This window comes from Gallus gallus, chromosome 8, assembly GCF_016699485.2.
Source record: "Gallus gallus isolate bGalGal1 chromosome 8, bGalGal1.mat.broiler.GRCg7b, whole genome shotgun sequence".
NCBI lineage: Eukaryota > Metazoa > Chordata > Aves > Galliformes > Phasianidae > Gallus > Gallus gallus.
Window position 1 is genome coordinate 11,654,495 of NC_052539.1, and position 22,726 is coordinate 11,677,220.

A 22,726-nucleotide genomic window follows, 5' to 3' on the forward strand; every position below is an offset into this window, starting at 1 on the left:
GGAGTCTGAGGGAGAGTTTCAAATGGTTTTGGTAGTACAAGTAAAATTTATAACTTATCTAGGCTCTTACACAGAAAGTAATGAATCATGGAAAATCTTTGAAAACCAAATATTTGAGGTAAGTTGTTCCAAACACTCTCAGATGCTTGGAGGTGATTTTTGGGGGGGATTACATGGTAGTAATTTGTGCTTATTTTACAGCCACATTTGGGAATTCACTCTGAATTGTCAGCAGCAATGTGATTATTATGTCTTATTGTTTGTCAGGAAAATATCAAGAAGGTTTGACGATAATCCTGGTATTATATGATTAAATATCCTTGAAGGTAGAATCATATAATTAGGGCCTCTTGTACTTCATTGTTCTAAAGCATGGTTCTATGTTAGAACTTCATGGTTCTAAAATTTATTGAATTATATGCTGTCCACTTTTTGCTGAGTGTAAGCTTTCACTTAAAATAAGTACTGTTTTGATTGTATAGTCTGAAATTGGCTTTAGTAGTGCATGTATGAACAAATTTGTAGAGATTGGAACCTTAATGTATCTTTTCTGTACAACATACCTCTAAAGATTTGTAGTTTTCTACCTGAAAATGTCTGAACAACAGGTATGATTGATCAGGTAAATCACTTTTTCTCAGTAGAAGACTAATTCTGAAAATAAGGCAACTTAAATTGCAAATGCTAATTGGAGCAAAAAGCCTCATACAATGTTTTAGTCATTGCTGTTGCATGTTGGGATGAGGAATGGAAAGGTATTTACTAGGAGTACCACTGAAAAAGAAGTTAGTCTTTTCAAAGTACAGCAAGTAAATGTGATCATATTGATGTAGGGGATGGAAAGATGAAAAATATTCTTGTTACAGAAAAGAAAGGATTGAATCCCTAAGAAAGGACTGAATTCCCCATTGAGTGCCAGACAGCATTGTGCCACACTGTGGGATGTCTTTTGTATCACCTGTCAAATCCTGCCACTCTTCCTTAACACATATAACAAGTAAAGAATGATTAAGAATTCTTAGTATAAAAGTATTGGACCAGATTCTCTCTCTCTCTCTCTCTCTCTCTCTCTCTCTTTTTTTTTTTTTTTTTTTTTGCAAGCTTTATAATGTGATTGCATGCTGCCTTTAGAACAGGAAGCAATCTTGACAATTTAAAATTAGTATTTGCTTGGCTGTACCTTTTTAATTGATTTCAATACAATCAGACTTTAAAAACAACTATGTAAGCAAAAGACCTGGTAAACATGGCAATAGAATGCTTTTTAGAAGGGTGTACTTATTGGGATAACAGTGTCTTCGCTGCTCTTCAGAAAATTATATATTAATTACCTCTCTAAGGAAAAGTTGATTTCAAAACATTGGCCTGATTTAATTTGGATCTTGACACTCAGGAGGGCTACAAGACGGTGAGAGAGATGTGAAGAGTATGAGAAGTCCTTTTTAAAAAGGTAATGCAATACTAACTGTACACTATAGTGTGAGAGATACTATTAAGAAAAATAATACAAATAAATGCACATGCTAATATGTTTCTAGCAACAATAGTTTCTAGTAAAATTCCTTTCATTGCAAGTATTTATACCACCCAGGATGCAACTGTAATGATTAATTAACTGGAATTGCACAGAACAATACTTTCTTCCTGGGAGGTGAATGAATTCTTATATCTACATTTAATAATGATGGTCGTTCTCAGTCTACATTTGTAATGAACTGAAAGAAACAGTTGTTCTCAAGCAGAATGCAGAAGAAATTGTAAAAATATCCTTCATCCAGGAACCTTTGGGAAAAAAAAAGTTCAAAATTGTACATTCAAGTTAGTATTTAATTTGCTTCCGAAAATGAATGTAGAAATTCTTTATGCTTTCTAATTAATTTTTTTTCACTATTTATTATAGTTGTGTCAACATCTTTGATAATAGTGCTGTGGTTTAATGATCTCCCATGGTAAATTCTCTAGATCATTGTATAATGATTTTGTTGAAAACTGATTTTTGAAACTAATTACCATTTTTACTTGCTTATATTGTATTTTATTTCAAAAAAATTTAACTGGGTACGATTATTTTGTGCACAGAAAGCAATTGTTAATATTCTGTTAGCTCTACATTAACTATATTTAATGATATAATCAAGGAGATATGTCTGTATTTTAGTTTTCATGTCACTGCCCCCATGTGGTATGTGATACACACGCTGAGGCACTGAAATTCACAGTTGCAGTCCTGTGATTGAACCTGAACATGTAAGAATCATGACTGAAACTGCTGTTTGTATTGGATCATTCACTGCTGTGAAGACACTTTGGGAAGTGAGAATACAGAAGATAAATGAAGAATTACGGAAAGAAAAGGAGTTCAGAGAGAGGTCTGCAGGAAGGTAGGTAAACTGTTGATGATATGTGAAAAGCTAGACTCTAAGTTACATTGCAGAAGGCTAAAAGTAGTCTTTCCAAATTCATCCACAGTCTAATTCTTTAGTCTTTACTGCAGTAGAATTCCCACTGGTTAGAACCTGGCAATACGTTCAGGTCAATCAATTAGATGTGTTCTGTGATAAAATTATTAGCATATATACTAAATCTAATAAATACAAATATTACAATCCTCTTCTGTGTGAATGATCTAATTTGCTCTAATTTGTTTTATCCTCAATGGAAGCATTAACTGTTGTTTGGTCTTCTCTTCTGAGTAGCCAGCAATTTCATGAAACATGAAGAAATTTAGCATTTTTGGAACCATTCCTCATTTGTCAGAAGTGGAATAACAAGTTCAGAAGTCACAAAGGGAAAATAAAAGCAGAAAAAGAAGTGGGTTAATTATTAAAATTCTTGTTGAAGTCCCCACTGAAAACAAAGCTAAAAGAACCCCTAGCTGATTGACCTTGTTTGATTGAACTTCTGTTTAGTGGAACTGAAAGCTTTCTGTCCCACCATGAGATTGTTTCAAAATTCATGACTTTGGAACTGTCACTTCACATGAATTTACTTTCTATTTCCTGGCTGCAATGTGATGAAACTGAATAAAGTTTTATTTTCCTTCTGACTGTAAAACTAAACTATGCAGAGCTGCAGATGAATAGAATTACTATAAATTAGCTCAGTCAAACATTACTTTATTTTCTTATCTTCCCTCAAGTGATAATATAATTAGCATCCAGAAACAATATAGTTACTCATTCAAAGTAACTCGTGCCTCTTTGTTTTTTCCAAAAATAGAATGTTTGGTAATTACTGCCTTTATTCATAGCTGCATCGCTGACAAATTTTCTTTCTTTTGTAGGTTACTGCTTGTCTGGGAGGAGAGAGCCACTTTAGCAAAACTCAAAGAAAAAGTAATTAATGAAGATGGAAGAGCAGTTTTAAAGATAGAAGAAGAAGAATGGAAGGTATTGTGTATATAATATTGCTTGGACTGATTTACTTGACACATTTGAAGACTACTATTTACATCTTTAAACTCACAGTTTTACTATTTCTAATCATAAAATGCTCATGTATTGCTTTGCTAACCATGAATTGAGATGCACAGTTGTGAGAATGTAAAAGCAAGCTGATTTTTTTAGTTCCAGGTATGAGGCATTACTCTGCAAAAATAAAGTCCAAAAGACTTTCTTGCATTAGAAGTGATTTTACATTGCAAAATATGAGTTTAATTAGGTACATGTTCATTTTGTTAATGCATACAAATCACTGAAATATCTCAAGATGAAAAACCTCTGTGTTTAAATGCACAAAAAGATTTTTTTTATCGTTACTTACTTTCTGAGTGACAGTGAGCGAGTTCGATTCTCAAACTCTTATTTCTAATCCATATGGGGAATTGGCTAATTGTAGAATCAAAACAGAATGGAATCTAGCAGTGAGGACAAGTTACAGAGCTGGTAGCTTTATCAATGCAGAAATGCAGGTGCCAGTTCTATGAAGAGAATTAGACTATGTTGAAGTCAGTAAGCATAACAGCCCTGCCAGCAATACTCTGGTGTTCAGTATAGGGAAGCTCTGTTCTTTGTTTGGAACTCCTAACATGTAAACACGAGAGCGTTTCTATCCTTCTGCTCTCCGCTGCTTGCTGTTTCCCTTAACAGAATAGGAAACGTCATTTAGATAATCGTTTAAAGGCAACAATCCATTTAAAGCAGCTTCATTCTCAGTTATAAAGCCTGAAACGTTTCAAGCGATGACAGTAGTGCAGATGTCTAAATCCTGAGAGAAAACAGTGTGCAGATGAAACTGATGGTTTGAATGACCCACACTGATAGAGTTCTTCTTTGGATGTTACAGTGTGGCTTGAGAAGAAGGAAATATTTACCTTTTTTTTTTTTTTTTTTTAAATCACAATACAAAATATTAATGAGAAAACAAAAATCTTACCACCACTTTCTGGCTAAACCCATATTCTTGTTTATTAAGCTGAATTTCTTTGGATTCATATTTCTTGTCTTAGACATTACCTTCCTGCTTATTGAAATTAGTCCATCTTCAAGAATGGCAGCTTCATAGAACTAGCTTGCAGAAAATTCCTCAGTTCGTTGGAAGATTTCACAATCTTGTTGTTCTTGATCTCTCCCGGAATTCAATAGAAAGCATACCCAAAGAAATTGGTGAGCTGTACTTTCTTTTATTTTATATTGCTTTTCTAAGAAAATTAATGTTATACAAGCACACAATTTCTTGGCATATTACCTCCCTAACTTGACAGCTGTGTAGTTACAAAACATTACTTATATTTGGCAGTTAGATAGAGATCTTAAGGCCACTGATTCCCTATAAATGTTTAAAAAAAAAAAAAAGGCCAGATGGAGCAGACATATCTTTATGACAGCTCTCCATGGGGAGGAAAGAAAAAAAAAGCTTAAGCACAGCAGATATTAGACAAAAGAGAGCCTGCTTAGAAAAGTTATACTGAAAAACAAGCTTCAAGTTCTGAGTTCATGGTGTGAGTTGTTCATTTCATATGTTTTTGGATTTTTTGAAGTACTCATCTAGAATTCTGTACCAGAGTCCTAAAATCCTTTAATTTTTTATTTATTTATATATTATGAGAACACAGAACTCTTCTACAGCATTATTAGGATAATAGAAAAACATTAATGCTTTATTTCAAATATGATAAATATTCGTGTTCATTCTTTCTCATTTGTGCTCTCTGCAGGCCAGCTGACTGGCCTCCAAGAGCTGCTCCTCAGTTACAATAGAATAAAGTTTGTTCCTAAGGAAATAAGTAATTGCATCAGTCTGGAAAGATTGGAACTGGCTGTCAACAGGAATATCCGTGATCTTCCTCCACAGGTTTTAACTATTCTGATTTATTTACTTATTTATTTTGTGATGTATATTTTGAATTTACTCTGTGTTCTTATATTTGCTTTGGTATTCTAATGTTATAAATAATCCATATACATGCACATGTAAACAGTATTCATACCACTAATCCAACTGAAGACACATGACAAGGGCAAATATACCTGAGTAGTGGCAAGAGATAATCATTGTCTAGATAAATGAGCATACAGGACAGCAGTACCCTCTATGTTAGTTTAGGCTGAAGATCTTCAGTGATTGATTTACCCCACTGTGGATCTGATACCTTAGCACAGATGAGTTCCCTTTTAAGACTAAGAATACAAGTTCATGCCATTTGTCACCATATAATTGAAAGCATCTTTACCTGGACTTCTAGCTACAAAAAGGTTTTGTGTGATTTAGACAATTGCCTATGAGCAAAAAAGTTGAATTAGTTTTGTTCTCAAAAGATGCTGAAAGCAATTAAAAGAGAATAAAGCTTACATACTGCTTGAGAGAATTGCTTACATACTGTTGAGATTTAATTTGGTCTAACATATATGTGAGAAAGACCTGCACCTCCAACTATTAGTCTCTTAGGTACAGAATGTCAAGTACATAACCATATTTACTTCTAGTTTATAAAAAACCACAGTAGTAGAGCATTGAGAAATGCTCCACTACAAACAATGGCAGCCAACAAATCTTCAAACAAAAACATACACGATTAGTCAAAACGCAGAATTTACTAAGTCTTCACAGATACAAGTTACAAGATTTAATATAGAGCAATAGCTCCTAAAGTAGCAGCTCATAGGAAGTAATAGTAAATACATAGTTCTTTCCTGTTGAGATCATCGTGTTGTGAACACCTGAGATATTTAGTGTAAATTTAGTTTGGTTCTACGTACATGCATAGTATTTCTCGTTGGGCCAGATTTGCCATCAAACATCTTTGTATTGCCTGAAAATTACAAAAAGCATTTGAATACATGATTCACCAAAGGACCTAAGTGTTGCAGCACTCATTGAGGCTATGCTTAATTTTTAATGTCTTGCAGTACTAGTGGACTTCACAACACTAAAGTATCTAAGTTCCCTCCAAAATACCGTTCATGCAATATGAACCACAAAAAACCTAAAAATTTGCTTAATGAAATACAGCAAATTGCATGGGGAAGCACCAGCTGAGTATGAAATACTAAATACAGCAATCATGGAATGTAACCACAGAAACATTTATATTGGAAAAGACCTTTAAGATCATTAAGTCCAATCCTTAATGTAGCCACTGCCAAGTCTACACTAAAACATGTCCCTAAGCACCACATCTACACTTCTTTTAAATAGCTCCAGGTGATGTCTTTAAAAATCCTTTTCTTTATATTTGGGACGTATCTGTATTGTAGTAGTGACATTCAGCTTCTCAGCATTTAGGGCACTCACCCTAAATGAGATAAAGGAGATAAAGTGCAACCACCTGAACAGTTTCAAACCTACGCCCTGCTGTAGTTTGTACATTGAAATTCAGTTAGTGTAACTCAGAAACCATTCTGTGTTTACAAACTCCAAAATGTGTTCTAATGTTAATTTTTCTTTTTTTCAGTAAACATGATTACGTCAGTGCCGTAATGGAACATCAATATAAAACTGCATTAAATCTCTTTCCTTTCAGCTAAGTGATTTAAAGAAGCTTTCACACATAGATTTGTGTATGAATCAGTTTACTACCATCCCTTCAGCTCTTCTGAGCATGCCAAATCTAGAGTGGTTAGATATGGGAGGAAATCAACTCCAGAAGCTTCCTGATGCTATTGACAGGTAAACGGAGCTCAAAGCTCACATCACAGTCTGAATTCTACTGCATTGAAATTCTAATGGTTAAATCCTGTTTCAAAAGCTATTTTAATATTAACCTGATGGCAAACTTAAGATTTATCAGCTTTTGTATATTTTTGATAAGTTGGAGTAATTCATTTAGTAAATAATGAAATAATACATTTACTGTTACCAAGTTAAATTTTTCTCGCTAATGACATTTTCAAGTAGCAGTTTAGATAGTTATCTTGGATATGGGATTTTCTTTGAGATTTTTATTATTCTTTATGTGAGTCCTTAATGTGGCTGTTAAAAATAATCAATTTAGGAAATTAATCTTATCAATCATTAATACAGATTTTCTAAATCTTGACTGATTGAGGAAATACCTACTTTTACAGAATGGAAAATCTCCATACTTTATGGCTCCAAAGGAATGAAATTAACTCTTTGCCAGAAACCATTGTTAATATGAAAAATCTTAGTACTCTTGTTCTTAGCAACAACAAACTTAAGGATATTCCTTCTTGTATGATGCATATGACAAATTTGAGGTAAGAAAAAGTAACAGAAATATAAATACCAGCAGGTAAGTCTTAAAGCCTCCCTTAAGTTATATATTATAGAGAGATACTAAGGAAGTCGAAAAGGTGTGTCCACAGTTACACAGCATAATTACACAGATTCACACATTTGATAATCTGGTCAAGAAAGCTTTGAGAAGCACAATCCATTTGAAGAGTGTAAGCTATGATAGTTGCATTCCCAAAGTTTAAGGAAACTAATACATTTCTGCATGTCAGGGGCAAGTAAGCTTGTATAAGCTTTAATTTGTAAAGAGATGTCTGTAGGCTTTATCTACATAGTCTCAGTTGTTCCTGGGTAATGGTAGCTATTGTGGGGTGGAATGGTTTGGGAGAGAAGGATTCAGAGGTGACATTCTCCTAAAGTAGGGAAATGTCTGTTTTATGGGGTTTATTTGGCCTCCTTCCTACAGCTGTTAGAATATCCTGGGCACACTATAGTATTACCCTAAGGCAAGCATCGTAAATGGTCAAGCCATGGTATACATGGAACAGATTATGGGAGTGGACTAAGAACTAAGAAGGGAGATAGGGTGGACTTACCTTGCAGTTAGAACATCAGCATTTGCACACCTGTTCTCATCTGCTTATCTGTGGAAGCTGGATTTTGCTGACAACAAAGTGAAACCCAGAAGACAAAATTATGAGAACTGCGACATTTTCTCCCACAGCAGTCATCTAGTTATTATAAGAATTCTTCTTCACTTAGTTATCTGATTCTGCTAATGCATTGGTGGTTTCAACTTAAGTTAAGACTCATAGCATCTGGAAAAATATCCTTAAACTTCATTTCTCTTGTTCCAAATATTGCCTGATAAATCTTAATTCAGTTTCAAAAGTTCTCTCTGGCCAAGATGCAGTGCAAGCATAACCTTTTCCACTGACCTGACAGATTTGTCAACTTCAGAGACAACCCACTGGAGTTAGAGATAACACTCCCTCCATGTGAGAAAACAGAAGAAGAGGAGCAACAGGAAATGTTTGGCATTGAATTCATGCACATGTATATCCAGGAGTCGCTGAAGAAAACAGGTATTTTTTTTGTTAATTCTAGTCCCTCTGGAATGAAGTGACAAAGGGAAGGCTAAGCTGGACAAAAGAAAACTAGAGTATGTATACAAATGGTACATGAAAAGCCTGGACTAGTTTTTTCCAAAGTCTGCAAACAGAATTTTACTGAGGATGGGGGTATGGTTATCAGAAACCATACCGTAACGTGGTTATCACGTCTTCTCAGGAAAGCATGTTTTCTAGAAGAAATGTACTGAAAGCACTGATGCTACTTTATTTGCAATTGAAGCACAGTTAGATAGTATGGGTCTTCTGACACTGTCCTAGCAAACTCAGTGTTCCCTATTTTTGGGTGTTGTCCAGATGGAGACTACTAAAATGGGATTTAAAGTTTAGCAGTAAAGTTGTAACACCTGGTGAACTTATGTTTTCACAACTGCTGATGTCAAATTCTGTCTCTCCCTGACAAAAAACCAGTCTCCTAAGCAAAGCGCCCCCTACACTTCCATCTCACTTCTAAATTGCTATGTCAAAAAACCCTGCTGCTAGCAACGTCAAAGGAAATAGATTAAATCTCTCTGCCTGCTTAATGGTTTCAGTAAAAGACCAAAGTAAGCACTTCCGAACAGATGTGCAGGTGGCAGCTGTTACTTGTAGAGAATTCCATCCATCAAAGATATAAAAATATTTTCTTTGATCTTCCATTCTCTGTCTCACAAAAGCTTAAAAACGCTCTTCAGAACCCTAAGCTAGCTTTTTTCTTATCCATGTTTTATGAATGAATATTTAAATTAACAAGAATACATCAAAACAAGTGGTTTAAAAATAAGTTTTATTCTTTAATGAATGCTCCTACAGCTGATGAAATAAGTACCTAAGGATACTTAAATAATTTAGCAGGAAATACAAAGCTATCTTGAACATTTAACTGGAAATAAATTATGTTAATTTCTCTTTTTTTTAACCCACTGTCTTTCAGGAAATGTGGAAAGCTGCACTTCTGACACTTCTCCTATCATAACTGCTAACGCTGAAGGAACATAACTGTGAGTAAAAACTGTCAAAAGATAGTTCTTCCTAACAATATGACTTGCACTTAGTTTCAAGTATTCTTAGGGATTTCATTTTTCTAGTAATGTGAACTGCATAGCATATTTTTAATTTCCAGTCAAACTGGGAAATATAAAACCTTTTCTTAGGATAAGGAAAGACTAAACAGTTTTCGGTAAGCACTGAATCTGCTTTTTATACAATCCAGATAGATTTTATAGTTTTTCTTTCAGTTCCAAATCTGTATCTTGTCACCTTGTTGTGTCTGGGACAGCTGTCAGCAGGACATTCTCCAAGGACACAGAGGAATCTGTATAGTACTGTAGTGCAGCCTTGTATCCTCGATGTTGTAAATATCTGATCCGTCCGTGATCAATCACAAGTTTACAGAGGGAACCTATCTCCTTTCGCTCCTCAACAGTAAGGAGCCTAGTTTCGCAAAGAGGGGGGAAAAAAAGGAATAGAATGTGTTAGGAGAATAATTTTGTTAATTAACATTAGCAGTTGATCTTAGAAAGACTACTAAAATCGGCATAATTTCACTTCAAATCAGGCAAGCATATATTAATATTTATGTTCATGAAAATTCTATTTTTAAAGTAGAATGTTTCTATACAATAAGTAATTATATTGCTTCTGTAAAATGAGTTATTTTGAAGCCCAAACCAATTTCATGTTCCAATATACCTAATTCTGATTTTGCAAGAGATTATTTTTTTTCTAGCATACAAACATGTACCTTTGTAGAGCGTCAGAACTAGTCTCTGTTTTACTGTATGTTTGGTCAAGCTCTTCTGCGTTGTTAGCGTGATCTTCACTTTCTTCATTTGTAGAGGCTTTGGTTATGGTTCCTCTCATGCCACAAGTGGCCCAGCTACTCATCCTTTGAAAATAATGAAATTCTACTGGTCCAAGTCCTACTGATCTAAAGAACTCTCTGCCTACATAATGTGTCCAGTCACATTTGTGATGGCAACACAGCGCAATAACAATTCCAGCTACAGGCTTAACGACTTCTTTGTTCCTTTCATTATCATCATCATTTGAACTGTTAGAAGACCCTTCTGCCTTATTCTTAGTACGTTTTGGTACAGGCTCTTGATTTTCTTCATTACAGCAAGTTGCATAACTTTCTACCAAACATCTCAAAGCAAGATCTGGGGGGGGAAAAAAAAAAAAAAAAAAAAAAAAGAGATACTGAAAATAAGAGCAATGTACACCTTGCCTTTACTTACATAGGCTGTATTGCTGCTGGGAACGTGCTTCCCACAAAGAAGCAAAGTGTGCATCACAAGCTAAAAAGCAAAAACTTTGAGGATAGCTAAAAATGAGAAGCATACTGTGAAAGCATGGAAACATTATATGCTAAATGAATATTCTGAGTCCTGTACAGCTAGTAAGTTCTTATCCTCCTCAGTCTTTCTTCAACCCCAATCAAGCTGAAATATTTTGTTTACCAGACTGGCATACTGTAGGAGGATCTCCTCCCTTATAAAGCATGCAAACATTTGCTCTAAAAGTTTCACATCCAGGACACAATCTATGTAATATATATGCTTCATAATGTCCAAATGTTTATGCTTCTTAATAATACACATACTTCTTTAATGTTTAACTGTATCATCTTTGTAACAATACCTATATAAGCTTCATACACGAGGTCTTTCTCAACTCAGTTAAGCATGTAACATTAGGAAAAGTGTAATGGTTGAAAATTATCAGGACAGAAAAAAAGTTCTTATTGTTTGCTTGGGATATGTGTTCAGACAGAGCCAATATAAATTAAAAAAAAAAAATGTTATGGTAGAGGTGATGGTGTAAAAAAAAAAAAAATTACTCTCAACTGCAGACAAATACATGACCCAGGCCCCACACTATCCTTTAGTCTACTCTGTAATAAACTAGAAAGGTTTTTGCTTCTGTCTAAAGTAAAATTTCTCTACTGTTATCCAGTTTTCTGTTCTACCGTAGTTAACAGATATTAGTCTGTAGTTAACATATTTAGAATAGAATTTCTATATTCATCAACAAGTAGTTACAGGGAGAGAAAAGCATAACAGAACTATTTGGAAGATCATTCCCTTCAGAATGTAGGGCTTCATATCCTGTTGTCCTGTGGTTAACAAATATAACGCATACCTGTGGCAGCACCACACAAATGTTTCCCAATTCCTACCACTGGTAATTTTTTCTTCTCTAAAATAGGTACCTTATCTGAAAAACAAACAAAACAAAATACACGACGACCTGTATTATGATAGTTGGGCAAATATTTGTTCTGGATAATATTATTTCAGCACATTTAACAAATAAATGTTTACTACTACTAAAAATACAGTGGTTGGTACATAGAGTTATAAGCTACTGAAAAGATAGAATTTTTTAAAGGAAAAGCAGCAGATGCTGTGTCTGAGTAGCATATGGTTAGGTTATTCTTAAACAACTCAGCCCTGGCAAAAAGCAAATAATGTATTTTAATGCTGTTAGGAAGCAACACTCTTCTTCCCAAGTGGCAATAATATACAGCAGTAAAATGATTACCAGAGAACTCTGGAATTAACTGGAGCTCATCTCTCAGCCGCCGATAAACAGTTATTTAAGTACTTAGCCTGTTATTAAAATGCACTATTAGAAATACAGGATTTTCCATTTAAGCTAAGATAAATTTATCCATTTAACCATTTCAGACTTTCCATACTATGAAATATAAGCATGACGTCAATGCAGCTCCTGAAGACAGCTGTTCCTTCATACTTTGTAGTACTCATTTGAGTATCACGTCAGCAATACACACAACTTATACACCTTAGTTTTACATGTACAGAAAGAAATAAATGTGCAACTTCTGAAAAACAACGACAACAACAATATATTACTTATTTTGGTGTTTTCAACCTATAATGTCTAAAAAGCAGAAAAGTTTAAATTCTCACTTAATAATTAAAATTGTTAGTTATTATATATAAGTGCACCGTTGATGTGTCCAAGTAACCACCGAGAATCAGATATACATAAGCATGCTACATACAAATTGACTTGATATCCAGTATTCAATTCTAAAATTAAGCCTCTATTTCAGAGTTATAAATGTCAAGAAATAACTTACTTAAACATAAATGCTGAATATCAACTTGAAGCCTTTCAAATATAGAATCTCTCTTTTTATGTTTTCCATCCACCTATGTAAATAAAACAAGATAATTAAATAGGATTGTCTGCTAATAATTATAGTTTTGCTGCAGCTCTTAGTGACCAGCTTTAGTGACCTTTGAAGTTAATTTCCAACATTAAGACACCAAGAATTTTTTCTAATAAGTGTACTGTTGGCAAAGTATGGAACACATACAATCACACTTCCAGAACTTTTAATGTTTTAAAGACTTTGTTATTTTGGAAGATGAAAAGCAAATGCTAACAGCTTTGATGACAACAGTTTAAAAATTATACTCTGCTAGTAAGACAATATCCTCTTTTACCTTGAATCTTGTAGTTGCCCTTTCTATAAGCAAAAATTGAATATTTTCAACATCTTGTAAGGCAATATCAACCCAATGAGACAGCTTTCCTCGCCCAGCTCCAAACTCAACAAAACATCTTCCTGGACCAAGCAAATGTAATTTTTCCATGTTACCTAAAATAGAAGCCTACAAATATCAAAAGATTATTTATGAAGCATGCAAAAATATGATGTCTGATTAAAAAAATCATTATTCCACCAAACTGCAGAAAACTTTTTCAAGTCCTCCTTCCTTGACAGATGAGGAAAGAGATCCTGTGTGCACACAGGAAAAGAATTGCAACAGAGCTCTACTCAGTAACTCCAATTTATTCTAAATCAATATAAAATAAAAATATATAAATGAAAGCTCAGAAGAACCATATGTTCTACTTCAGAAGCCTAATAAACCTATTACTAACACTTAGCAAAACAGCTATTCTTAGGTTTATATATTTATGTATGCTAGTATTTGAAATGCACAGAATTATAAAGCATCAGATTTCCTCTGTATAAAGTACCTAACACTATGCATGTGCAGTCATTAGAACGGTTACACCTTTTTAAAGACATCCATAGCAGTAACCATACCTGCTGTTTCAAGTGTTTGAAAGCAGAGTCCCCGTTCTTTGGGTCATTTAAGGCTTCCTGTAAAGCCTGGTGAGAGAGTACTTGTTCTTTAAGGTCAAGTTCCAGACCTGCATACAAATACAAAACTTTTCAGTATAGGTTTCAAGTGTTTCTGTTTTTGCAACACATATGTTGCAAAACTCCCGTTCAAGGTATGTTGGAACTCACATTCAGATACAAGCTTAAATTACAGCACGAACAAAATAGCCCTTTGGGAGCTTATGTCTATAATGTAACTTTGTAACAGAAATATATATACTTTTATCTGCAGTGGTATTCGAGCAGAAAACAAACAAACAAAAAAAAGCACAGAAGGAAGGAAAAGCAGCTATATGGACAAAAGATCAATGTTTTATCATTCCTTAAACCTAGTTTTTTTCTGCTGGGTAAAATTTAGTTATTAGAGGATTGCCTACATCTTAATTACTTCAGATTTGTCCAGTATCAGGTTCATCTCATCTTTTCACAAATATTTAACAGCAAAAATAAAGAGGAAGCATTTATTCAAAATGTATCATTTTTAGTATTAGGTGAGCTCACCATTACTTGCTTTCTTCAACTTGATAATTAAGTTCTCTAGCTCTTCTTTGGATAGGGAAGAGAGAGTTACCTTTTTAAGGAAAAAAACACAAAGGCAAGAAATTTTATTTTTGCCAGTTCTTTAGTCTTACCATAAATGGCAGTACGTTATGTAGGGCAAAAGCTTTAGAACACATACATGTACTCACTTGATCTGTTGGTATTTCTGCTACATCTTTTACACCTGCATTAATATCTTGAACAAAGTAGACCTTTAAAAAGCAAAAGAAAACCAATCTGATTCTATTTATTACTCTGAAGCAAAAAAGCTAAGTTCTTCAGTGCTTTCATCATGATGTACACAGCAACAGAAATCCACTGCGAAAGAAGAGATTCCAAAGGAAAAAAAAACCTCTTTTCCTAAAGTCTAATCCCGAGTCCCCAGCAGAAGTTACTGTTCAAGCACGTTTTTACAAGATGAAAGATGTTAGTAAGAACTAAGCTGTTACTAAAGCTGGTAACAATGACAGCTTTACAACTGCAGCACTTATTATCTTGTCTTGGAACAGCTGCTGAAACATGCATCCTATCCTATTCATTCTTTCAGCACTGCCTGTATGTCAGCCAAGCTTTCCATGGCTCACTGCTAACCTGTACAAAGGTGGCAGGGATGGGTTAGGAGAGTGCCAGAGGCAAGGAAATATCTACAGCTCCCTTTTAGTTTTGCTTTTCCAAGGCAAAATGAGTGTTTTTGGTAGCACTGCGAGAGACCACTCTTAGAGAATGTTTCTGAGAAAAATCCATTCCACATTTCCATTCATAACTAAGAGAACTGAAAAGTTGTACCAAACTACAGTGGAAGGGGATACAGCAGATGGGGAGTGCAGAATGTGAATTCCATTTCAGATGAATAGGTGCTCTCCTGCCACGCTGTGCTGACTGCAGTGCCTGCTACTGCTGGGCTTTCCCTATGGCACTGAGGGGGCTGCTGCACTAGGCTACCATGGGCAGGGCTACACAGCTTTGCACTCACCGGCTTTGGCTTCGCTCTGGAATTACATTTTTTTAAATGTTTCTGTAGTTGGTCTTCATACACAGTACTGAAATCCAAAGAGAAAGGAAAAGCAAGTCACATCAGTTATAGTGAGATCTTTGATGTAAAAAAAAAAAAAAAAAAAAAAAAAAAAAGTATTTGCATATACTTACTGTTTCTGATCAAGAGGGCATGGAATTCTTTTCCTGTCGTTTTCTTTCTGGTTAAAAAAGTTTTAAACAACACGTCAGCGTGCATTCAGTGTTCCTGTTGTACAAAAGCTGCTGAGAAACATGTGAGAATCGCAAACCATCTAGTCGGAGGGGTCTGGGGAAACGGCAAGAACCGAACGTTCGAGCAGATCCCAAACCTGTAACTACCGGCAGTGCCGCTGCACGGCTGAACCGACGGTCGGTCCGTGCAGAACCTGGGTGCCCAGGCAGCCCCTCCCGTCACCCCAGGACGCAGTACCTCCTGCTGCCCATGCTCCCCGCAAAAGCGTCTCCCGAGCGCCGGGACCATCTTGCAGAAGCGCCTCTTCCTCTGCACGAAGAAGGCGCACCGCCCTGGCAGCGGGCCTGGCCCAAAGCCCGAGCTGCCGCTAGCCGCGTCCTGCGCCGCCATTTTCTTCCCGCCGCACCCCGCGGGCGCTGCTGGGCTCCATCTTGAGGCCCCTCCTCTGCGGAAGCCGGGCGCCAAACTCAAAGCGCAAGATGGCGGCGGAACTCCTGTTCAACTGTGAGGTGTGTGTGCAGGTGCGGAGCCAGGCCTGCGAGGAGAGGTGAGCGGTGGGCAAGGCTGTAGCTGCGTCTCGTCTCTAGCTGTGGGGAGATTCTTTTGTGCCTTTTGTTCTCCCTTCGTTCCTCGCTCCCTGCTGTGTCCTAGCAGTCGCAGGCTGCGTCCCGGCTGTGAGGCCGCTGGTGGGGCCGATAAAGGAAAGGGCTCAGCAGGAGCGGGCCTGGAGGTGTTCCGTGGCGTCGGAGTGGCTCTTACGGGCCCCGTAGAGGGGACGCCTGAGGGGCGCTGGGGCTGCGGTCTGCCCAGAACCGTGGGCCTGCCGCCGTGCGGTGTTCAGCACGTCGCCAGGGCGCTGCCGTTACCCTGCAGCCGCCCGCTTTCTCCCGACGCTTTTCCCGCGGTCTCCGGGAGCGTTTCGGCGCCCGGTGCTGCCCGCAGCGCTCGGACAAGCCCGGGCATGGCACACCGGGGCTGGGTCGCTTCTAGTGCACTCCAAGCGGTTGTGCGCGAGCCGCGCCGCTCGGGGCTCCCTCAGGGAGCGGCAGCGCCCGTGCGTGGCCTGATGCGCTGGCTTATTTTGCGTGAAACGTGTCTAAACGTAGAGAATTTCCGTAACAGGAGTCTTAGCCGCGTTACGCGGCGCTTGGCGGCGCCGGAAAGCGTTGAGCGGTTGAGGTGTCCGGTAGCGCCGTGACCCCGGGCCGCTCTGCGGGAGCTGCGCGGCCCTGAGGAGTCGGTGCTTAAACGGCTGTGCTGCGCTTCTGCGAGCGGTAGTAAACGTCAGTAGGATTTTGCAGAATTGCTGGTCTTGGAAAAAAGGTTCAAGGCTTCTGCATTGCTGTTTGAAGTTTATGGATAACAAGTAACAAAACTAAAAACAAAAACAAAAAGCCCTGAGCTGATTGAGGAGCTGTGATGGCAACTCCTGGGTAGCTCAGAAGCAGTCTTAAGTACTTGACGTTTCTGCCGAAAATGGTTATATGTGAATGCCACCCGATTCCTGCAATGTAGCTGTGAACATGCCTTTTGAAGACCGTTTTCTTGGTTTATTAATGAGTTGCACCTTTTTGTACGCAGGAGATTAAATGTTCGAGTGAATGTTGAGCTGCTGTCAATTTCTAACCCTGTTCATAAAAAGGTTTGTGGATTAGTTGTATTTGTGTTTTCCATTGATTTATCTGTATTATCTTATATGGTGAGACAAATAGGCAAAGTTTCCCTTTCTGCAGAATAAGACGTTGATCTGCTTGTCACTCAAGTTCTGTTCTTCATTAACTTGAAGATCAGAAGTATTTGGGGACCTTTGGAGGAGCTTAAAGGCATGTTTGGCCTTGGCTCTTATTTTGGGGTGTGGAGTACCAGCAGTCCTCGCAGAGTCCTCTCCTTAACTAATGAGAATGACAACTTCTGTGTGGGTGCAGCATCTTGTTTTGTATCCGTGTGTGTGCTGCACACACAGTGAAAAAGTCTTAGGAAGTCAGCAGTAAGATTACTCTTGGGGATTATAAAATGTGTTTTATGTCTAATTTGTCTCTTAAACTTTATTTCTACCTATCAGGATGTTTATGAGTGGTCATTAGTTGATGGTAGAGTTAATGAAGAAAGGTTGGTGTGTGAGTGCAGCAATTTATTGTTATTTGTTTAAAGCTTTTGCTAACTGCAGCAATGGTAATGCTATATGAAGAAACAGCGTTCAGCTAAGAACTCTGCTGTGTCTCAGCATGTATGAGCGGGTGCCTTGACAGCCAGTTGCATACATCAGTGATGAGTCTAAGCAGATAACTCCCTGCACTTGGATCAGTTCATGGGACATGAAACCAAGCAGGGCTCTTAGCCTTCTCTGCAGCCTACCCAAGTGGTTATGTGCCATCAGCAGTTTTAGCAGCTGGTTCATGTGTAATTGCTGAGTTTGTTTTTAAAGCTCCAAGAGCTGTGTTATTGTTAGCAGCACCTGAATTACTGAAATGTAGTTTGGTTCTGTGTGTGAACAGTGGTCACACTTCAGTTCAGTTGGAGGAGCTGGTCAGTTTTCTGTTTGTTTGACTTCCTCTCTGTTGGGGCATATTAAATTCTTTGTGTAGGTTTGAGCACCTGGCAGGTACTGGGTTGTACCTCGTGTTTGTTATGGCCCCAGCTTTGTAATGAAAGGCTAACGCTGACAGAGAAGGCAACTTTTCCAGAATGCTGTGTAGGCTTCCAGTGAACAAATTGGTTCATTTTTAAATGCTAAGCAGCATAATGCTACCATGTTCCCGATGAGCTTACTAGATTCTAGTGGTATCAACTTTGTTTGCTTTCTAAGCTCTGTATTCAAATAGATGGGCTACTCGGAAGGTGTTGTCTCTATTTGCTAGGAACAGTGTGAGCTAAAAAGCTGGCAGTTATGGGAGTGATTGTGTTTATGATCAACTGCTTGCTCACAAGTGGGATCTGCACGCTCTTTAATGACGGGAGGAAAAACTGCAAATAATTTTCTTTATGTAAAATAAGAAGACACGTAGGATTTTGAAATATTGCTGCTGAAAGTTGAATGATTTTTGCATTGTTTAGTTTTGTGAGAAGTAATTTTCCTGAGTTGTTGCTTTTTCCCCACAGTATTACCTAAAATGGAGATTACATTAAATATTAATGCTTTCTCCTAAATTATTTGTCACAATTCTTATCTTACTTTTGGTTTAAAAGTAATAATAATATTAAGCAAGCTGTTTGCAGTAGTGCTTTACAATATTTGAACATACAGAGTGGCATATGGTATTTAAAATCGTATTTCACTATCTTTCTTTTCAGGATTTGGCTGTGAGACTGACTGATGATGCTGATCCTTTTTTCCTTTATAACCTTGTCATATCTGAGGAAGACTTTCAAAGGCAGGTGAAGTTGTAATGTTTGTGAGTACTTAGAAATGGTCATAAAGAATGAAATAAAGCTTTTAGCATTTAAAGATTTATCTTAGAATTTGAGTTCTAGCGTTTCTCACTTGTAGATTGTTGCCAATATTTTGGCAGTGCTGCTCTCTTTCACTTGCTTGTGTAACAGCAAAGTGCAGGGCAGCGAGTGGCTCAGGGTGGTGCGGATGTGACAGAACCCTGACACCCAGGTCCCTGCGCAGCTGCAGTGCCATGGCTTGTCTCGCTCCCTGTCTCTTCTGTCAACCCAGCAGCTTCTTAGAGATTGTTATGTTTGTGTGCTGTTTTAAGAACATATTTCAAGGGGAAAGTTTATGCTTGCATAAATGCAGATTTACAGACTTGAGGCTTTTGTCTTGTGGATGTTTTTTACTTTTTTTTTGCGTTCTAGCTGAGCACTACACACAAATGGTTGAGGTCCTTTTTCCTTTATAAAAAAAAAAACAACAAAACCATCGTATATGCATGTGATCAGCGTGAGGCTCTAAGTAGAATAGTGTTAATAGACAGATGTGCAGAATTCAGTGTATCATTATATAGTCATTACACAAGGTATGGCTTCTGCATACACTCCTGCAAGTTCACTATATCTGTGGTGAAGGTTTGCAATTAAACTGGCAAGTGGGCAGGTGGTGTCTGTGGCATTTGAGCCTCCCCTCATCTGGGAAGCATTGTTCTTTGGTGCTCCGTGTGCCCTTGTGCTTAAGGAGGACTTGTAGCTGAAGGAACACTTGTTCAGCCTCAATAACTTTTCCTCTGTGCAGTACATTTGCAAGAATTCTTGAAGTTAAAAATATCCTCTTGTGATTATTGTCCAAGTTGTGATTGCATTTCTTTAGTGGTCAGGATTGAAAGTAACACATCAGACATCTATGATATGATCGGAATTGGTTCAATCTACTTGTGTAAACAAAATATTTTATTTTTAGGAAAGAAATTACATTTCTATATATTGCTAGTATTTTTTCCCCAATCTGTTTATGTAGTTTAAAATCCCAGCAAGGTCTCTTGGTGGACTTCTCTGCTTTCCCACAGAAGTTTATAGATCTGCTTCAACAATGCATTCAAGAACAGAACAAAGATATCCCAAGGTAGGTAATAAGAGAGTACTGTATTACTCTGTGTACGTGTTTTGAGTTTATAAAATACTTGTCAGTGAAACAGGGATAATACGACCTTTCCCTGCAGTATCAATTGGTTGGGTGTTGCTGACAGAGCCTAAATGTTAAGAGGTCTTAGTGGTGTTGCTGCCTGATGATTGTCTCCTTAGCATAGTTGAAGCTGGTGAGCTAGCAGACGTGTAGGGACACAGCACTGGTGTGTTGGGAACAGTGTTGGACAGTGATGGACTCAAGTACAAATAAATTGTTCTCTTTCACAGGGAAGGCAGAGTAATAAGGCATTCTGACAAGAATTTTCTCTTGCTTTCATTTCAGTGGTCAGATATAAAAATGGAAGGGGGCAGACCTGAGGTGTGCTCCTCTGTGTAGTAAGCTTTCTGTATGTGGTTTTGGGTGTGTGAGTGCTGGGGAAGTGCTGTGCATCTTATGTGGCTCCAGTAGCTAGGGCGGCTCCTGAAGTATGTGTTGTGTACTGTGAACTTAACTAGCTGATGGGATACCTGAAAGTCAGGGGTCTGTTTTCCTTTGGAAAAGGCCTGACCTGGTTTTGGACTCACAAGTCTAAGAGGGGCTTCAGAAAATTTTCCGAAGCCCAATACTTGGTTGTTATTTATTTATTTATTTATTTACATTTCTTGATAAAATGTGCAAGCCTTCTAGTTGATAATTATTTACTGGAATTAAATGTCTCAGTCCTTTTCAAAACAAGCACGTGACAGCCTTTTATTGTATGTATAAAAATGTATTTTATTTGAAAATAGCTTGTAGGATCTACAAATAGATTCAGTAAAAAAAATGTTAAATGTTGGTTTTTTTTTGTTTTCCCCCAGGTTTTTGCTGCAGTTAGTTTATTCAGGATCTGTTCTAGATCACACACCTGTCTCTTTAAATGTAGTGGAGACCAACCCTTTCAAACATCTTACCCATCTCTCTCTAAAATTCCTACCGGGAAATGATGCAGAAATAAAGAAATTTTTAGCCCGCTGCTTGAAGTGCCTTAAGGTAAAGTGAAGATTGCCATGGCTGCAAGAAGGCCTTGATGCTATGTGTACTTAGGAATGGTTTTTCATGTTTTTATCAGTCTTAACTTCAGAAGTATGCACAGAATTGTGTAGTTTGGTTGGTTTTTAAAATTCTGTTCATGTATGTCACTGCATGCAGTTATTTGGCTGTCTGTTATAAAATTAAATTGTTCATTTCACTCTAGCAATGAAAATCTTACATATGCACTCAACCAAGCGCTATAATTTAAATTGGCAGAAAATCAGGTGTTTTACATATATGTGTGCTGTTCAGCTGTTGAGTGCTTCATTGTTTGGTGCTTCATAATCTTGTGCTGATTGCCAGATAAACTGCAAAAGGGCCATCCTGTAAGCTTTCTGCCTCTTCCGCAGATGAGCATAGGAAATCACGGGTGTGCATGTATAATTCTGAGGCTTTATGGACTTCAGAAGGCTACTGACTCTAAATAGCAACTCACAACTACAATGTTGATGCAGTTGATAGTATGCTAAGTCTTAATACAAAAATAATGATCTTCTAGTGTAACTGTTGTCTCTTTCATAGCCTGGTATTTGCCTCTCGTTCACTGTACTGTCATGTCAATGGCCACTTAATAAGCCATTTTAACCAATTGAATTTCCAGTATTTCAGTTCATCTATTACTAATGGAACTACTTTGTAAACAAGTCTTTATAAGATTCTGTTACCTTATAGAGGCTTGATCGAAAGCATAATGCAGGATATTTTCATTTCCTTTTTCTCTTAAATGTACGTTTTATATCTTATTCAATATGAAGTTTGTTTTGTAAGATGCTTTTTCCACAAATACTGTGTCTAAGCAACAGCATACCAATTGTATGATGATAAAGTAGAAGCTGGATACTGGTATTTTGGGAGCTAAGATTTAGTCTAGATATCTATTTTTAAATAGGAAGACAAAATGACATTGGAAGATAAGCTTAGGAAAACTGAAGAGGATTTTACCAGACAACTGAGCTACACTCAACAAGTAATGTACATTTTTAACTTTCTACGTGTTCTGTGAATGGGTAGAAATCCTTAGATTTGCAGAAACTGTGATAAATAAATCAGAAGGCGTGGAGATTATGCTGCTCTGCTTTTTGATTATATTATTTTACTTTTTGTTAACAGTCAGCTCAATGGTGGTTTTGCATTTATGCTTTGAGAGGATGATGATAGCTATGGGTCAAACTCCAGAAGTACAAAGGTAGCTTTTTGACCTATGTGAAACAGGAAAAACAAATCCATTAAAACTCCTATCATGGAGATTTTTTTTTTTTGTAATGGAATACTTACCTCATCTTTGCAGTTTCTGTGCAACTGGGGCTACTAGATTGCTGAATGGAGATATGAATAGAATGGAATGGAGAATTACAAATTGAAGAGGAAAAGATAATTCTGATGACCTTGGGTTTTTTCCTCCCTCCCTACAAGAGCAGTTTGTTTAAAACTTCTACGAGATACAGTGCTAGGAACAGCAGCAGACTGTTTTATCACTCCTAAGTTGGAAG

General features: G+C 37.2%; 3 protein-coding genes across 12 annotated transcripts in view; 2 read left to right on the plus strand and 1 right to left on the minus strand.

Moving 5' to 3' along the window:
• LRRC39 (leucine rich repeat containing 39) lies at positions 1–19,032 on the plus strand. Of its 5 annotated transcripts, none has more exons than XM_046944979.1 (11): positions 1–118; positions 1,394–1,450; positions 2,159–2,381; positions 3,284–3,389; positions 4,448–4,604; positions 5,156–5,292; positions 6,962–7,107; positions 7,506–7,658; positions 8,581–8,720; positions 9,679–9,745; positions 10,583–12,955. In XM_046944979.1, the coding sequence occupies exons 3-10, from the start codon at positions 2,257–2,259 to the stop codon at positions 9,741–9,743; spliced, it is 1,029 nt and encodes a 342-aa protein (XP_046800935.1). In that variant the 5' UTR covers positions 1–118; positions 1,394–1,450; positions 2,159–2,256; the 3' UTR covers positions 9,744–9,745; positions 10,583–12,955. The 5 variants fall into 5 exon arrangements, with proteins under 5 accessions (XP_046800935.1, XP_046800936.1, XP_040560897.1 ...); XM_046944980.1 differs by having other exon boundaries at positions 2,220–2,381; XM_040704963.2 differs by lacking the exons at positions 1,394–1,450; positions 10,583–12,955 and adding an exon at positions 18,953–19,032 and having other exon boundaries at positions 2,220–2,381.
• Positions 6,014–16,070, minus strand: TRMT13 (tRNA methyltransferase 13 homolog). The gene is made up of 13 exons (XM_422313.7): positions 15,899–16,070; positions 15,601–15,647; positions 15,428–15,494; positions 14,604–14,666; positions 14,416–14,485; positions 13,837–13,943; positions 13,226–13,393; positions 12,856–12,928; positions 11,889–11,963; positions 10,489–10,906; positions 10,005–10,178; positions 8,232–8,298; positions 6,014–6,250 (listed from the first exon to the last, which is right to left on the minus strand). Exons 1-12 carry the CDS (start codon positions 16,049–16,051, stop codon positions 8,268–8,270), a joined length of 1,446 nt encoding a protein of 481 aa, XP_422313.4. The 5' UTR covers positions 16,052–16,070; the 3' UTR covers positions 6,014–6,250; positions 8,232–8,267.
• The window catches only part of SASS6 (SAS-6 centriolar assembly protein), a 12,452-nt gene continuing 5,843 nt past the window's right edge, over positions 16,118–22,726 (plus strand). The window contains exons 1-6 of one of the 6 annotated variants that reach the window (XM_015290613.4): positions 16,118–16,208; positions 17,243–17,303; positions 18,953–19,036; positions 20,107–20,162; positions 21,023–21,194; positions 22,126–22,203. In XM_015290613.4, the coding sequence (XP_015146099.2) occupies positions 16,141–16,208; positions 17,243–17,303; positions 18,953–19,036; positions 20,107–20,162; positions 21,023–21,194; positions 22,126–22,203 (519 nt within the window). In that variant the 5' untranslated portion in view covers positions 16,118–16,140. 6 annotated transcript variants of the gene reach the window in all.

What these genes read in the sequence shown, in the direction of transcription:
- LRRC39 (XM_040704963.2), top strand. Translation starts at nt 81, where the DNA reads ATGAATCATGGAAAATCTTTGAAAACCAAATATTTGAG. An exon ending in TTGAAAACCAAATATTTGAG is followed by an intron (nt 119 to 2,219) that starts GTAAGTTGTTCC and finishes TGAAATTCACAG; the next exon opens with TTGCAGTCCTGTGATTGAAC. An exon ending in TAGAAGAAGAAGAATGGAAG is followed by an intron (nt 3,390 to 4,447) that starts GTATTGTGTATA and finishes TTCTTGTCTTAG; the next exon opens with ACATTACCTTCCTGCTTATT.
- TRMT13 (XM_422313.7), bottom strand. Translation starts at nt 16,051, where the DNA reads ATGGCGGCGCAGGACGCGGCTAGCGGCAGCTCGGGCTTTGGGCCAGGC. An exon ending in GGGCAACTACAAGATTCAAG is followed by an intron (nt 12,929 to 13,225) that starts GTAAAAGAGGAT and finishes TTATTTACATAG; the next exon opens with GTGGATGGAAAACATAAAAA. An exon ending in GCTGTCCCAGACACAACAAG is followed by an intron (nt 8,299 to 10,004) that starts GTGACAAGATAC and finishes CTTTGTTGTCAG; the next exon opens with CAAAATCCAGCTTCCACAGA.